Source organism: Anthonomus grandis, chromosome 14 (genome assembly GCF_022605725.1).
Source record: "Anthonomus grandis grandis chromosome 14, icAntGran1.3, whole genome shotgun sequence".
Lineage (NCBI taxonomy): Eukaryota > Metazoa > Arthropoda > Insecta > Coleoptera > Curculionidae > Anthonomus > Anthonomus grandis.
Window position 1 is genome coordinate 5,344,017 of NC_065559.1, and position 18,114 is coordinate 5,362,130.

Sequence of the window (18,114 nt, forward strand, 5' to 3'; positions counted from 1 at the left end):
TTAAAGCTTTTTATGGAGTATTTCCTAATCGACCCGGCAACGCCGCCCGATTACACATCGCTATATAAACAAAAACAGCTGATTATCAAAATATTTTGACGTTCATCACTTAACATTTCCTTCAAAATTCTAAATTTTCATCAAAATTTGCAGTGAAAGTTTTAGCAGTCACGCTTTTATATTCGGGTAATCGATTTTAATTGGCTTTAAAGAATCGTCCATCATTTAACGCTATAAAACACAATTTTTTTCATTGTAGGAAGTGCTCATACAAAGCAACCTTGAATGTATTTTTCTTTGTGTTGCACAATTGATGTGGTCAGGCTATAGTATAAGCTCAACAAAAATAGCATAGCGACCTCATTTTGCCTTAGTACCCTGCTCAGTTTCAGTTGCAGGTTGACACAGCGATCTCATACTTTAGATTTATTACTATAGAACAGAAAAATGAGTGGAGAAAGAAGCCAACCACAGGACACCGGAGGTCCTGCTAGAAATCGAACCATTAGTGAATGTTCTGTTGCAAGTGATGAAGGAACTGCTTCGGGATTTACTGGAAAAAGGTAATCTAAAAAGTCTTATTTCTTAATTTTTTTTTTAATAAAATCTAAGTATTTGTTATATCCCAATAACTCATTGGACACAACATAGGCCATCAGTCAGTTTTAAACTTAAAAACTTATTAATAAGTATAAACTCTCAGGATTTATTTGTGTGTTTGTTAAGAGGATTGTAGGGTAAAATGCAATGGAGGTTTTATAGTATACAATTTTTTTTTTAAAAGAGTGTCTGAGAATTCATCCTATAGAGTGGTTTGGGTAAAATATTATTAATTTTGATCAGTGGGGAGCAAAGCATTTAAGAAAAATGTTTCCCAACAAAGAGACAAAGTGTCAAAGTTTTAGACAAAACCTGGTTTGCTGGTTACAACTTTTATACCTGAATTAATTTTTGTTTCAAGACAAATCTAATTGTTTGCAATCTTCCTATTTATTTAAAGAATTCTGATGGTCTTGATTCCCAGTTTAAAAAAATATAAGCACTGCTTATAAGAAATTGTTCCCTGTCATTATTAGCTTAAAGAGATCTATCAAATTTTATTCTCCTCTCTGAAAGTTTTTCCAGTCTTAAAAGGGTTCTCGTCATCATACCAAATCTGATTTGGTGGAATTCTCAGTTTTTGGGCAACATACCTTAAAAATTTATTTTGAATTACCTACTTCTATAGAGTCACTTTAACATTTATGATAAGGTGACCACACTGTACAACAAAACTCCAGAATGGGTCAAAGCAGACTCACTTACAATGTACTTATACAATACATTTATATTAAAGAAATCTCTAGTGTTCCTCTCAATAAAGCCTAATAAGTTTAAGTGCCTTATTAGTGGTTTTTTGAATATGTTCTACAAAGTTAAGTTTGGGATCAAAAAACACACCCAAGGCATTAGTAATGTCTACAGACTCTATCCTAGCCCCATTAAGTATTCAATATGTGGAGAATCAAGCTTTCTTGAAAATTGTAAATGCTTAAGTAACATTCCATTAAGGCTGCACCAGTCATAGAACTTGTTAAAGTCTGACTGGATCAGTCTCACAGAAACCTCACCCCTATTAACACCCCAAATGTTGCAGTGAACAATATCTTCAATAAAAATGTCAAAAAACAGAGGTCATACATATCCTTCTTGAGGAACTCCACAGTCAACTGTGTAAGGCTTAGCTAAGAAGGTTTTGTTTATTTTGATAACATGGGTTTGATTTGACAAAAAAGATATGGCCCACTGTATAAAGCCACCATCAAACCCATGATGCTTCAATTACCAGAATAAAATTTAGTGGTGAACCCTGTCGAGTGCTTTGGAAAAATCTGTGTAAATGGAATCAACTAAATGTCAATTTTCCAAGGCAGACAACAAGGCATTTTCATACACCATTAAGTTGTAGGTTGCAATTGATCTTCGATGAATGAAGCCATGTTGCCTAGGGTCTATAATATTCTTAAATTTAGCATTTAGGTAGTCAGCAACAGGTGATTCGAAAAGCTTGGGTATCTGAGATGTTATGGCTACTGGATGATAGTTGATCACATTTTTAGCTTTCCAGATTTTTGGAAAGGAATTTGCCTTTTAAAAGTGACTGATTAAAAATACGAATAGTGGCTCCATAAGGAAATCAGCACACTGTCGAAAAAGCATTAGAGGAATGAGCTATAGTATACATTCATCAATTCCTTGATATCAAGTAAATTTTTATGATAGAGTTTTATTTCATTTTTTACATACAATATTAATATGTTCTGACCAGTCCAAGTGTTTGTCAATACCTAGGAATCTACGAGGGTGAATCAAATATGAACCGGACTTTGGTTTTAGTAATTTTATTGGTACAGTAAATAAAAGTTTGAACACATGTTATTTTTCTACATAATCTCCTCTCTTATTTACGCATTTTTCCCACCGGATCGGAAGTTTTTTAATTCCTTCATCAAAGAATGAAGCTGGTCGTGTCAGTAACCAATTGCGCACAAACGTTTCCACACCTTCGTCGTCGTCAAAGTGATAACCTCCCAATTCTTCTTTTAGTGGCCCAAACATGTGGTAGTCACATGGTGACAAATCGGGACTGTAAGGCGGGTGTTCAAATCGTGCCAAAAGCCTTTCACACACGGCAAGACGGTTTGCTTTCTGATCTTCCGTCAAAAGGCGAGGAACCCATCTTGCACACACTTTGCGGTAACCCAAATTTTCTGAAATGATTGATTGAGCACTTCCGTATGATATTTCGACGTGTGCAGCAATTTCCCACAATGTAAGGCGGCGGTCACCTTCAATCAGCTCACGGATCGCACGAATGTTCGCCTCATTGATGCTTGTCCTGGGTCGGCGTGCATGGCTCTCGTTTTCCACTACCTCTCGGCCATCGGAAAATTTTTTGTGCCAGTCGTAGACTTGAGTCCTTGATAAGGTTTCATTACCGAACTGTGCAGTTAGTCGACGCAAAATTTCGGAAGGTTTTACGCCCTCACGCGACAAAAATTTTATAATAACGCGTTGCGCAACAGACGTGTGTACCTCTTGTTCAGACATGATGCTACTAACAGCTCATCTACTCCGGTGCGCCAAACCGACTGACTCCCCTCCTCTTGACATCCCTATCTAGCATATATCAGGACGTCGCGCCACTCGCTTCACCTATGGCGCGCTAAACAGAAAAGTCCGGTTCATATTTGATTCACCCTCGTAGATGATTCTGAACCTGACAGAAAGTAGCCTTCAGAATTAAAAACAAACTTATTTGGCTTTCTATATTTATTATATATTTTAGTTTTCACACAATTTAGCAATTATAGTTTATTAGATCTACACCAATTATTAATTTTAGTTGGACATGGCTGGACTTTACATTGTAAGTTTATTGAATTTGAATAGAAATAACAGCTGTTGTATCATTAGGAAATGAAGATTTTCGCACTTAAATTACAAATAAATACTGTAAAAACAAGGGGCCCAAGTACACTACCAATACTAGATCATCCCACATAGATAATGTTAGCATGAATTATGATCTGATTCTGAAACAGACATCAATTGCCCAGTTTTTAGGTATAACAATTGATACTGACCCTAGATATCAAGAACATATTAATAGGGTGTGTAATGAGGTTTCTTCTGGTTGCTATGCATTGACAGTTATCTCTAAAAACTTGGATTTTGCCATAGCAAAAAATTATGCGCTAGCAGAATATCATCTGAGTTATGGGATTTGTTTTTAGGGCTCATGTGCTCCGTCCCCGTTCAACTCACTTTTCTGGATTACAGAAAAGAGCAATTTTAGGCCTGTGTAAAGCAAGTAACTCATTTTTGTTAGTTATAACATTTTAACACTGTGTTCTTTATACATTTTGCAAACAGCTACTATGGTTAAAAAAAAACACTCATGAAATTATAGTTCTTATGGGACACAGCGGACAAACAGCCTCCGGTTACCTATTCCACACACTCAACAAGTTAAAAATTATTTTGTTTATATGAGTAGTAAGAAAATATTTAATCACATTCCTATTTAAATAAGAACCTCACATTGCCTCAGTCGATGTAAAAGAGCTTTAAAAAAAGTGTTATTCATATATAAAAGTGACCTGAATAGTTGTTGGCTTTTCTTTATTTATTTATTGCTATAACCAGTTTTGTAGTGGCATTGTTAATTTGTATACATTTTTTTATAGACATATTTCATTAAATTATGAAAGTCTGCTTTTGAATATATTGGTTTAGGATGGCTTTGTTAACAACTTTGTTAATGATAATAAAGCTACTTTTGAACTTGAAAATATCCTAAAATTTAATTTTTGTTTTTAAAATGACATCAGTAGCTCAAAGTTTGAGGGAGGGAGAAAGGGCGGCAATCCCTAATATATCCAGTGGAAATTCTTCTTAAATAATTTTAATTACTACATTGCTTGATTCTTCACCCTCTGGACTACCACAGTTATCTCGAAAAACTCATGCATTTTCCCAAAGATGCTGGTCATACGTTTACCTTTTTATAAAAGGCAAAAGCACAAAATCTACAGCATCACAGAAATATTTAATAAAACGACAAAGGTTACATGTTTCGCCTGACTAGAGAAACCATCATCAAACCATAACATACACAAAACACCTAACATAAAAAAAAACTAACACAGTTATATTAGATCAATAATTGAATGAATAATCTTCAGTAATCACTTCACTTTTTCAAAATTTCTTTATTTAGATTTATTAAAAAAGTTATTTCTATTTACAGATTTCAGATATTCCTTGTCACAAACAGTATTGAAAGGTAGGGTGTGGCGTGTTTTTTTGTGTTTCTATCAAAGACATTAAAACCAATAGACAACAGTCGACAAAAGACAATGTTTTCGATTGTTTAAACAAATCATGAGTAAGAGAGGGAACAATAAATTTAAAATTCTGAAGTAGTTTTGTGATAGGTGAGAGCTCTCGAAAGAAAACTATGTACAAATTGTGGTTAATTTAGTTTTAATGTCTCTGGTGTTTATTGCTGTTACAATATATTATTTGAATTATTACTATTATTTAATGTGTGTTTAAACAGAGGAATTAACTACTTTTTACATAGTTGGTTGGCTACAACTTATGTATATGTGTGGGCTATATAGGCATAATTTTAAATCAACTGATTTTAAAAGCATAACTTGAGCCTGTCAGTATAACAATTGACCCTTTTTGATTTAAATAATGAAAAAAGAACAAAAATACATCTTTCTATGTGCAAAGGTAAAAAAGCACTCCATGCTTCCTTTCTACACTTTTTTTACATTTTAGTGTGACTATATTTAATGCTAATTAAATTAAAACCATTTAATTTGGGTTGTGCTAGTAACGAACAAACACAATAATTTAATTTAATAAAATTTTCAAGGCAAAGAACCACTTCACAAACCTTTATGGTAGCTAGCGGAATGACTGCAGCATCGCCCCCAAAATTTGTGTCGTTAGAAGAGATAATGCAGGCAGCCAATGGAATGCGAGACATGAACTTGATCCACCAGATAGTGGTCGATGAAAACTTCCGTCTGGAGAAACCCGATCCCGAACCCAACACTGTTCAAAAAGTTATAAAGGACACTATGCACAAAGCCTTTTGGGATATCTTGAGGCAAGAGTTGAATAGTGACCCCCCTTGCTATAACCAGGTAATTTAGTAGTTATGTGACATTTAACTTAATAAAATAGAAAAGTCTCAAAGAGTATCTGTGGTCTACTACTCACTCATTGAATCGCATCTACGATATGGTATGGATCTTCCTTTTGGGGCTCACAATATCTCCACAACATGATTCTTTTTTACAAAAAAAAGCTGAGTGCACACTCTGTTGCCAATATTGAACTTCTTGTAGGCAATTCCTTTTAGATCTTAACATTTTTACTCTGCCATCCCTTTATATCTTGGAAACAGCATCATTGATCTTTAAGACTAGATCTAATTCCCAAAATTATCTATATATACTATAATGATGTCCCCTTACCCATTCCAACAAGTAAATCGATTAGGTGATCTTTTATATATGGTGTTATAAACATTCAAAAAAATCTGTATCAACATTAAAGCAGTTTCGAAATAGCTTAAAAAAACTTTTACTTGGTAAAACATAATACAGCCTAAATGAATTTTTTGGAGATCATTACTATTAGGGTGTTATGGTATTTGTCTGCATCTCTTATACACTACATGTTTTGCTGTTCTTTTTTTAGTTTATTTATTTTTACGATTATATAGCCGAAATGCAGAATACATTTACCTAAGTGACCTACCTGCATTTTTCTTGGAGATAAAGACTTCCCCATTTTTTAATCGTTAATGTAACTGTTTTTATGTTGTTTTATGACCTTTATTGTTTATTTTGACTTTTACTTATACCTAGTCTTTTATTACATTAAAGTACCTTGTACTTAATCTAGTATAGTACTCTTTAAGTTGCTTTGTAAGGATAAATTACTTTTTCTTGAACAATAAAGCATCTTTGACTTTGACGTATTAGAGAAAGTCTCTTGTTAAAATTTTCGAAATATGTAATAATCATTTAGTTTTAAGCAGTTTTCATTTTGAAGTTGTGAACTGTTTATTTAATTTAAATACAAAGATTTAACATATAAAAAAATTACAGTATAATCGGGTATTTACAATTAAAATGCCCTGCATAAATCCTACATTTTAAAAAGGGGGATACAAGGGAACTTAATAAAACAAAGAGACTGCAATTTTAATTGCTATTGCATTATACAGTTTTCTCGAGGATCAGTCATTCAAATCGGAAACGACCTTACACTGTCCTTTTAAGGATAGACCGGGTTCTGCATGCGTCTGGCTCTTTATTAGTCATGCAAACTGAAGAGGTCAGTGCTCTTAAATAAGAAATGTTGTTTCTTTGTTTTGCTTTATTAAATTTCCTTATTACACATTACACACAATTTTTTTTAAGGCTTTTGTACTATTAGAAGAAGTAAAACAAGGACTGTTTGATCTACTTCTCCCTCAGCACACGAAAATCAAGCAGCAAATCTCTGAAGTTTTAGATATTCCTCTTATCAAGCAGCAAGCTGAAAAGGGAATTCTTGACTTTTCCGTAGGTAAATTCGTTTAACTAATTACTATATTTTTAATATGCTGTTTTATAGTATTACGCCAGTTATGTTATTTCTATAATGGCCAGGATGTGTGCGGAAGTTAGAGACGAGAAAATCCAACAGCTCAGGGAGATGACCGATATTGTCGAAGTTTATAAAGGGATCTTAGAGGTTTGTTTAATAAGAATTTTTATTATTCGTAGTGGTAGATTGCTACGTTTAAATAGTGAAACTAATGGTTATGACAAATATATGTTGTTGATTCACAAAGAAATCATTGTTTTAGTAATAGTTTATTCTAATAGCTTCGCCTATACTCAGGAAATTCTTGAAGAGTTGCTTCAGCTTTATATCAAAACCTTATAAAAATTGTTAAAACTTTCTATAAAACTAATACTATAAATCCTTAACATCTTGGATATTCTTTGAAGTTGAAGTTATTTATTTTATAAATTATATTTTTCCACAGTTATTAGAACTGATGCATTTGGATATGGCGAACTTTACCCTCCAAGTTATTAAACCAGACATTATAAATCACAGTGTGGAGTTGGAAAGGGAAAAGTTTTCATCGTATCTTGCTGTTCAAGCAGGTAGGTACCCAAAATTTGAGTTTTTATTTATTTAAAAAGCCCAATTACAGATACAATTTTAATAACTAATATTACAATTCCAATAGTACTAAAAATTCAAGTAGAAGTCAATACTATTGAAAACACCCCATTTACCTATACAGCCAATCAAAACAACCCAACTATCTAGAAAAAAAAAATACAAACTATACCTCCAAAGCTTGCTCTTGAGAAGTAAACAATCTGCCATTTACCAGTTTTGAGACCTTTGCAAGTTACTAAAATCTAAGTCTAAGTCACTACTAACATGAATATTTAAAAATTGCATTATTTAAAAATGGTGAACCCTTAAAATGTCCCATAAAAATCCAAGTTAAAAGTCTTTCTTTGTCTAGATTATGGTATTGAAAAGGAATGGAAGCATTAAAAGTATTTCTGAAGAATAAATTTTATTGGTCAAAAATTTTGTACATATATCTTGGTTTAGATAATAACTATGCGTTTTAAAAAACATGTATGTTAAGAATTTATAGTTTTAGTGCATATATCATATTGTGGAGTCCATATAATGCAACCATACTCCAGCACCGGTAACACCAGTGGATCTGCCAATAAATCCCATATTTTATATGCCTTACTAACCAACTCAATAATGTTATCTGTAAATGCCAGTTTATAGTCTACTGTGTCCCTCAAGTCTTATCTGATGCATACAGTCCTTTAATTGTGCACACTACTGGATCTCGGAATCTATAAGAAATACGAAGATGGTTAAATTGGGGTAAAGTTGAGCTAACTAAAATCAAAAATTCCGAATGGTTCCGAAGATATTCGAAAAAATACGAAATTTTTGAAAATTGATTTTGCATTGCCACTTTTTTCGTCTTACATGATGGTGTTTTTAGATTTTTTAATACGACATTTCGTCTTTTGCCAATCATCAACTTTATTTTTTCTTATAGCCGCCATATTTGGTTTTTGCTTTTTTAAAATCTTTGCAAAATTCCCTTTTTATGTATCACAAGTAATATTTTTTATTTTTAAAAAAAACTAAGTTTTTGGAAAATTTGCTGAAGTAAGCTGTATGTAATGTTACACGTTTTATACATAAGATAGATAGAAATACTAGCAATGCAATACTGTAGTAGTGCACAAGTTATAGATTTGAAAGACGAAAAGGCTTTTTTTTTAAGAACGTTACAGCGTTGTGACTAAACTCTACTAATGCTTAAATTTATCTGATTAGAACGATACAAATTACTTCTTAGCTAAAGTAAAAAATGATAATAATGCAAAAGATCATATTCTATAAACTAAGGAATAAAATATACTATAGTAAGGGGTTATATGTTCCATAACTCCTCCCTCCTAAGAAACGAGCTTACGGATGGTATAGGAGTGGTGAGGTGGTTATATGACGATTTCTGAGCAGGATTTCGTCATAGATTCGTCTTGGCATCAGGAATTTCTGCACCATAAAGTAGCTAATTGATACTAGCAGAATATAAAGTAATACAGTATAAATGCTGGTTCTGTGGTAGTATGCAGGTTGGTTCAGGGCCCGGTCAAGTCTTTGATGCTGAATCTCGATGGATTTATGAAGATGTTTGGCTTCATTTAGGTCCAGTGAGCTTAATTCCAAATTATTGAAGAGAATTGGTGTAGCTTCATTGCTAGGCGGTGATAGGTTGATTTGAGGTAGTTCGATGTTTTTGTAATGGGTTTCTGGATCCTTGTAATTTTTGATGACAATGTTTCCGACACGAAGTTCACAAGTAGAATCCAGTTCTACGATGTAGGTGCCATTTAATGGGATATTGTCTTTATTGGAACCACAAGTCTGGATAGCTGCAAGAGGTCGAGGTACGATTAGCATCCATTTTCCTTCTTCCAGTTTTTCTGCTTTGTTGGTGGTAATTTGGATTTACGTCTGCTGGCATTGGGATATTGATTCTCTGAATTTTAGCATCTGTACTTCGCAAGATGCATCTTCGTCTATAGGCAAGGGGTTAAAGTCTTGGCAAACGTATTCGTTGGTGGTGATCTTCCTGCATGGTTGGTTGGATTTTGCATACTTCAGCTCATTAAGGATTAGGTATTTGGTTTGCGGAAATATTACATCGTGGAAGGTTTTTGAAGGTGTAGGTAGAGGATAAAGGTGGTACAGTAGATGACTGTTCTTCTCTACGATCGGCATTTCGATGATAAATATGACTTTATTTTCCTTTGCGTAACTTTTTATATTAAGGACTTTCTCAAAAAGAAATACATTTTTAAAAGTTGGATCAAATGGGAGTTTACCGGATGTTAAACTCGTAGAAATTAATTGAATTTCCTTAAATAAGTCTTTTGGACTAATGATCGATGGATGAAAGGTATTTAATTTTGAAAAAGTTATTGCTATTTGAAGATCTTCTAAGACATCATACATTTCTTGTAAGAATGTGGTGGCATGAGATAGCATTGTTTGCAAAAGAAAGAAATGCTTATCTGCAAAACTGATTTTGTTAAGTCTTTGGACCTCTTTTTGAATTTCTTTTATTTGTGATTCCAAAAATTTGGATTGGAAGTTAAATTTTTTGAGAGTTTTTGAAAAAGTTTATTAGAATTATCTATTATGGTAATTTATTCTTGCATTTAAAGTTTTATATTATTTTCGTTTTGCATAATTGAAGTTATTGCTGAATCATAGCGCTGAGCATCCTCATTATCTAAATTGCCGGTTATACTTTTGACAATACTGCCTAATCCATTAAGTCCATCCATAAGGGCTCTTTTTTCGCGAGTTTTAAGAGAGAATGGATTTATTTGAAGTATTTGATTTTTTATTTTTTCTTTTAAGGTTGAAGCTAAATTGTATGAATTAAAATATTCTTTTTTATATAAAGAACAGTTTTCTATGTTTTTTTCTAGGTCGTATATAGTTTTTTGCATTATGAGGTATTGACTGATAATAGGATTGATGTCGTAAATTTAAATGAAAGTCCAGTCCAATCAATTATGTTTTGGGAGTTTCCTAATTTCATTGGTAAAAGTCCGGGGTTCTTGGATACGTCATGAAATGTTACGTCAGGTCTTGCATGTTTGATGTTGGGGGACAATAGCAAAAATCCAGCGATGAAAAGCTGCATTCTCTTAGACTACGTTGCCTATAGGAACCGATGCCTGTCTTCCCAAGCCTAATCTAGGGTTGAAGTTGGACCGTTGCTGAACGCTCTTCTCCCAATAGATTTGGTCGAAGTTTGACTTCCTCCTGGGTGCTGCCTCTTTGTAATTCACAAGGTTCGCGATTGCCGATAAACCGTAAAAACGGACCAATTCCGCGATTTTTGTCGGATACTGTTCGACTTAGAACTCCGTCGACTGCGCCAGTTATAGATTTGAAAGACGAAAAGGCTTTTTTTAAAAAAAATTATTTTAAGAACGTTACAGCGTTGTGACTTAACTCTACTAATGCTTAAATTTATCTGATTAGAACGATACAAATTACTTCTTAGCTAAAGTAAAAAATGATAATAATGCAAAAGATCATATTCTATAAACTAAGGAATAAAATATACTATAGTAAGGGGTTATATGTTCCATAACTCACACACATTACTTCATTTTGAAAAAAAATCATTAAGAATTTGATAAAAATTACTTACAGATTAATTACTTAAAAAAATGATGGAACTAATCCTCAGGCAACAATGGGTTATCAACAGATCTCACCAAAGGGCTCTGCCAACGGAGGCTTATTATAACTAGGTCGAACATAACATTATAAGATATTATATACTTCATTAATCTACAAATTGGCAAAAAAAATCCCTAAAATTAAAGATGCACTATCTAAAAGGTTTGTGTCAATACAATTATAAAATCTGTGATAACGTCAATACTACATCCAGGTACAAAGTAGACAACGACGACATTCTCTTTGGGTAAAGCTAATATTTACAAAGTACGCAAAGCCTCAACATCATTATTGAATATGTCACATTGAACTGCTACAAATTTATTATTTAAAGTCAATGAAGCATCCCCACCTTATTTTTTACCTGTAAGTGTTCTATCTCTGTCCTTTCTAAACATTATTCTGTGCACATTAAATTCCTGGTTATTGACAGAACAGTTTAACCATGTCTCTGTTAGTGCAATTACATCACTATCACTGTGATTGACTAAATGCAATTTTAGTACTTCCGACTTTGTTTTTAAACCCCTGCAATTCTGACGGTAAATTTTTAGTTTTTTTAAATCTTATTTCTAATATGCCGTTTAGGCTCTGAAAATGTTGACTTTTTAATGTTTTTGTTATTACAACATAAAAATTAATTGTTTGTATGCAGATATTCTTTAATTTTTTTATTAATATGTGCCATTTTGGGATAATTACCACTAAACTAGCCATTAGTGCCGCATCCCAATATTAAAAAAATCCTTAGCTGTAAATTCCAATCCAATTTACTGCAGTAAGGTTCTCCAGTACTTGCTCCTGCTTAGCATTTGGTTTTACAAATTACAATATGATAACTGTTAACTAATAGCTGTCCTGATGGTCAAAGATCTATTCAAATCCAAGACTGTCTCTGTCAGATCCCTTAGTACAAGAATCTTACTAAAAATACTCTACTTATTTACTTTTTGAGGTACAGCCTCATTTGTGACGATGGTATTAAAAAACTCCCGTGAAAGATACGGCATATACATATAGTGTACATTTAGAAGAGACAATTCGTTAATTTTCATATCAACTTCTGGTCTACTAGTATTAGGTACCCCTACAGACTTCCATTTAAAGCTCCTGAAACGTCATTTTCAAACACCTGTCTAGATCACCTTAGTCTTTCGATAAATCTGTCCTTCATTGATGTCCTCTATTTGCTCTCTATATGTCTTATTATCATTTTCGTCACCATTAAAAGCATGTTGGCATGTTTCTGAACATAAAATTGTATATCCGTGCAGTCTTACTACATCTGACAGCCTTTCTATACTACTGGGATAAAAATACAAGTTACAAAAAAATGCAGATAAAAATTGAAAAATCGTTATTCTTACACCACTTTGCTCATTTTATTACTTATTTATTCAGGAGTCGGAAACCACAGACACACATTGAAAATGAGAACGTAGCTGCAAGATAAAAATGATTTTTGCTAAGTTCTACATCAAATGGTCAGTTTTGCATGTTTTTTTCGAATATATAAAGTTGAAAAATTCAGATCAGAAACTACCATAGGGTTTCGAAATTAATTTAATTGGTTCAAATTACTAAGGGTTATAATAATAATTTTGTACAACATTTATAGAAAACAATTATTGTCGGATTAAATCCCTACTTTTTCTGTACTTAGGCGTCAAACAGTCAGTATCACATAGAGAATTAGAGGTATGATGCAAAAAGCTTTGTTTTAGACATTCGATAAGAACTCAAGAACTAAAATATTGCATTCAAGATGAAGAATGACCTTTTGTCGCTCTTTTTTCCGTACTTGACCATACACCCCTAACAAATGCTCGTGTACCAATTATAGAATTCATTGTGCTACGTTGTTCTAACGATACTAATCTTGTGTACCTGAACAAATTCATCAGTTACAACAAAATTTAAAATATTTGTCTTAGACACATTAAATGGCAATGAATTACTGTCATACTTTTAACATTGGCCAAACCCAAAAATAGTTGGATCTCTGTCATGACAACCAGCATTGTGTCATTGACTTGGTCAGCCTATTTTGCAGTGAAATAAACTCCCTAGAGCCAATGTAGCATAGCAATTGCTGCGCAAATTTAATATCTGTACTCAAATACTTGATTGTAATAATATATTGAATGTGCTTAACTTTAAAACATTGAGTGCTAGAAGGAAAAACAACTTTAAGTATATATAACCAACTTTTATCTACAAAATTATTTTTATTCTCCTGAATTATTTGCTTTAATTCATATAAATATATCTGTGAGAGATATGATAATAGATGTTACTTTCTTACTGATTTTCAAACTATATACATAAAAATTGTATTTCACTAATACACGGATGTTTCATTTTCAAGTCAATTTTCCAATTGAAGTTCAATACTTGGTTCATGGAATTTGGCTCTTTGTCCTATAGTTCCAAAATCCAGTGTAGTGAATAATTAGCGTTTGGTTTCTAGAAAACCGAAATATCTGACCTGAGAAACTTTAGCTGCAAACACATTTAGATATTTGATCATTTCGAATTTTTTCAAACGTTTACACATCTAGAAGCACTAATAAATTAATGTCGAACATAGTTGCCTAAAACTTCCCTTATTCAAGTGTTTCTTTATGACCAGTAGAAATAACTACATCGAAAACTATAATAAATAATCATACAGTATCAATTTTTCTAAAAATTTTAGATGGACTGCAACATACTAGAAAATGGTTACTGAAACATCTCAAGACTGACGAAAGAGTGCCTAGTAAGGTGGACTATGAGAAATTTATTAGAGACTGTTGCAAGAAAGTATTTACTTCTGCGTGTATAGATTTACTGGACTGGGATAGGTACTTAACTCACCTTGTTTTTGAACTAAAAAGGTTTTCACAATAAAAAAAATCATATTCTAGGAGCAAGCCTTATCCTGAAACGTTTATCTTAGACGAAGATCGACTGTATGATCTCCAAGTGCGCACATTCAGATTAGTGGCGATCGCCACCATACTATTGGTGACTTTAAGTAACGCCGGTGCAGATCTCCAAACTATTAGCTCATTTAAGCAATCACTGAAGGAGCACATTTCGATTCTTTTCCAGAACGTTAAAAATAACCAAGATTTGAAAGATGCACTGCCGAACGTAGCTGAGCAGGTCTAAACATCATAGTGAGGTTTTAGTATTTCTTGCTGAATTTGGTACTTTTAGGTTCTTAGTGATGTTAAGCAAGCACAGGAAAAATACGATATTCATGCTATTGGACCGAACAATGAGTCCGCGCTCAAGGAATTGATAATCAATATAGGAAATGAAGAACATAAAGTACGAGGAATAGTTAGTAAGTATTTGCTTTGTATATATTAATATATTATGAATTACCGAATCAAAGTAAAGCAATTGCTATTAAATTATAGAATCCTTAATTATTAAAAGCAAAATTTACCTCAGCAAGTATAATTTACCTTATTAGCACAACAAAAGTTATCTATACTGACTTTGCCAAGGCGTTGGAATATTAAAAGATGGCTGGAGTGGGCGGCAGTTTATAGAGGTGGATTAGCAGCTATCTGTCCGAAAGATTCCAAATCTTAAATGTGGCTGTTTGGATTCCATATTTTGGAAATTAGGGAGAGATCTACAAGAGACTCTAGAAATATTTCAGCAATCCGTCTATTGTATTGTACATGATCATATCCATAAGTTGAAATAGGTTCAACCAAATATTCCTGGAGATTACCACTATAATTATGACTTGTACTCTTCAAGATCTGTGAGGCTGGCTAACAGTATCTAAACTTTGATTTTAGTGTTTCTGAAAGATTCCTTTGTTGAGGATTATTATCTTAATTTAACATTGATTATACGTCTTGACGAATAGTAATTGGAATATTTGTTCCAGTATATTTGATTAACCAAAAATTATTTGGAAATGTCCAAGCAAGACTTTTTCGAAAAGTCAAAAACGATACTTTTTAGTGCGGATTTGACGTTCGAACTCTTTCCACAAGTTTTCGATGTGATTGTACTGGCCACTGGAGAAATTGAAGCGTTCTAACCATTTCTAAAGAAAATGAAAGTGTTTGGACAAGTTTAAGAATTTAAGATCGTTTAAAAAAAGACTAAAAGAGAGTTCTATTTAATGCAAACTATAAGGTAAGGTTTGAAAATCGAGTTTCAGAATATAAAACAAATATGCAGAACAGAGAATTTCTTTTGGAATTTACTGCTTTTTTGGCTGGATCTTCAGTGCAATGGTTTTATCTACTTGTTGATATTTTGTTCCTTGTTGGCAATTAACAGATAAAAAGAAGATTTTATACTAATATACTTAATTTTATTTCAGAACAAAGAATAAAAGACTTCTACTTAGATATTATTGAATCGTCGACAGCAGCGCCCCAAAAAGTACCGACGGGCCTTACAGCGTTCCAAAGGGAACTAACCGAAATTGCCGGTCAATTTCTGAGAATAGTTTCGCACAACAACACCGTATTCTGCATTTACTACTTCGACATCGTTGCCGGTGCATTACCGAAACCTACCTAATTAATTTTTTCATAGCCACTCTAATTTTAGTGGGTTCACATTATAACATAATTTTTAAGTATATTGTGGTAGAGAATATATGATTAACTTCTTGACGTGACTTAACACATAACGCTAAAAGTCAATAATAACACTTTTTTACTATAGTTCCACGGAATAAATTAAATATGAAGATTGTATTAAAAAACATAGTAATATATAAAGTTTTATAACAAGTATTGAAATATAGTATTTATTTTTGTGTACCCATATGGTTCTTGAAAGAGTGTATATTTCGGGGCAATCATGGCATTGCTTCGGCAGTGGCATAATGTGATCTGAGTAACGCTTTTGATTTAATAATAAACGATTTCAGAATTGTCAAAGAGTGATTTATCCCTTAATTAGATAGGTCGAAAATTTAACTTTAAAACGAAACTATGAGTCCCGGGGACTCACATTTAAAATTGGCTAAAAAAAAAAATTTTTCTTGATGATATCATAAACCACTATTTTTTTTGTTATAATATATGTATTTTCGTTAAATAAAACGACAATTATATAAAAAAAACTTTATTCTAATAACCAAAACACTGCATTTACTAAAATAGGAACATAAAGTGTATGCTTATGGTTATATCAAATAAAAAAATTTAAGAAAACAAAAACCTTACAATATTCTATAAAAAACAAACATATAATACACTAAAAAAATAAAAAAAAATATTAGTTTTGGTAACATATATCACAAGAAAAAACGTGCATATGTTAAACATGTAAAAAAAATTATTCTCTTTGTACGCAATTATTGCAAATGGGTTTAAAACATTGTTTTTGTTCTTTTTTTATAATGACATAAGGTACAATATTGTCTTTGGTCTCTTGGACGTTTCTCAATTCTTGAGTCAACTTCTTCTGGTACTTCTATGCCTATGATATTTGATATTGAGGTTCGTAGCTGGCGAGGAATCTTTGTGTTGTATAGGCGACTTCTAAGATTATTTTCATTAAGATTAGCAGCCAATGCTTTTAAAAAATTAAGTCTGGATACCTTATTAGCCCTTTTATGGCTTTGGTGCAGTATATAGGCATTTTAGACCAGCTAAAATTCTAAAAAATATAGCCATGGGCCAATATGTAGTTCTGCGGCTACAGCTGTAAATCGAACACTTCTGGTCAACAGAATCGACACCTCCTTTTGTATTGTTGTAATCTTCTATAATGATGGGTTTACCAGTATTGGGGCCAATTTCATTACTATGGTGCATAGAAGAATAAAGAACCACCGCTTTATTTTTCTGTGGGACGTAACTTACTAAGGTACAATGATTTGTAAATCCAAATAATGCAGTGCCAACATCTCTATTTTTATTGGGAAGTAACTCTTTAGGAATTATGGCTTTATTCTTTTTTAGAGTCCCAATTGTAGTTAGTTTCCGTTCTCGTAGGGAAGTAAGTAGCTCCATTGAAGAGTACCAATTGTCTGTTGTTACATTGCGGTTTGAGTTGAAGATAGGCCTACAAAGCCGCAAAACCGCTTGGGTGGGAATAGACTTTCTTATGTCTTCTGGAAGTGACTTGCTTGCATCAGAACCTTTTCCAGTATACAAATAGGTATTACAAATGTAATGAGTCCTAGAATCTGCTAAGCATTGCATTTTGAGGCCATATTTGGCGGGTTTGCTAGGCATATACATTATAAATTTGCATCTACCTCTAAATGCAATAAGCATTTCATCAACTGTCGCATTGGCGCCAATACTATAGCACTTTTGAGAATTTTCATTGAATAAATCCAAGACTTCTGAAATAGCGCATCCTGGATCTTCAATTTTGCGTGCTTCTCGGTTCTCAAAATCTTTAAATCGTAATGCGACCAGTTAGACCAGTAATGTACAGAATCTTTTTATTGACATAGAGGCTCTAAAGATTTCACGCCATCTGTAGCAAATAGGAAAGTATACTTTCGCGATTAGACTTGAACACTGCACTATAGAAAAGAAGGGAAAAAGAGCCTTCAGCTCATAATATTGCATTCTCTAAAATTGTAATCCCCAACATATTTTGATCTTATTTTTTGTTAGTCCATTTTAGAACAATATCCATCATACGTAGATCAAAAATGTGTTGAAAAGACTCCAATGGGCTAAATGGATTTTCTTGAGCAACGGCTGGTTTATTACAAGGAAGACGAATTATATTATG

The 18,114-nt window shown here is 32.8% G+C and overlaps 1 protein-coding gene across 2 annotated transcripts; it reads left to right on the forward strand.

Annotated features, from left to right (window-relative positions):
- Positions 1–49: 49 nt before the first annotated feature.
- LOC126744442 (T-complex protein 11-like protein 1) lies at positions 50–16,148 on the forward strand. Of its 2 annotated transcripts, XM_050451866.1 has the most exons (11): positions 50–186; positions 260–563; positions 4,793–4,828; positions 5,432–5,705; positions 6,993–7,136; positions 7,189–7,308; positions 7,607–7,730; positions 14,087–14,234; positions 14,298–14,538; positions 14,593–14,722; positions 15,728–16,148. In XM_050451866.1, exons 2-11 carry the CDS (start codon positions 448–450, stop codon positions 15,928–15,930), a joined length of 1,536 nt encoding a protein of 511 aa, XP_050307823.1. In that variant the 5' UTR covers positions 50–186; positions 260–447; the 3' UTR covers positions 15,931–16,148. The 2 variants fall into 2 exon arrangements, with proteins under 2 accessions (XP_050307823.1, XP_050307825.1); XM_050451868.1 differs by lacking the exon at positions 4,793–4,828.
- Positions 16,149–18,114: the final 1,966 nt, after the last annotated feature.

Coding starts and splice junctions, on each gene's coding strand:
- LOC126744442 (XM_050451866.1), top strand. CDS start 448: ATGAGTGGAGAAAGAAGCCAACCACAGGACACCGGAGGTCCTGCTAGA. Junction 4,829..5,431: donor GTCACAAACAGTATTGAAAG/GTAGGGTGTGGC, acceptor AAAATTTTCAAG/GCAAAGAACCACTTCACAAA. Junction 7,309..7,606: donor TTTATAAAGGGATCTTAGAG/GTTTGTTTAATA, acceptor ATTTTTCCACAG/TTATTAGAACTGATGCATTT.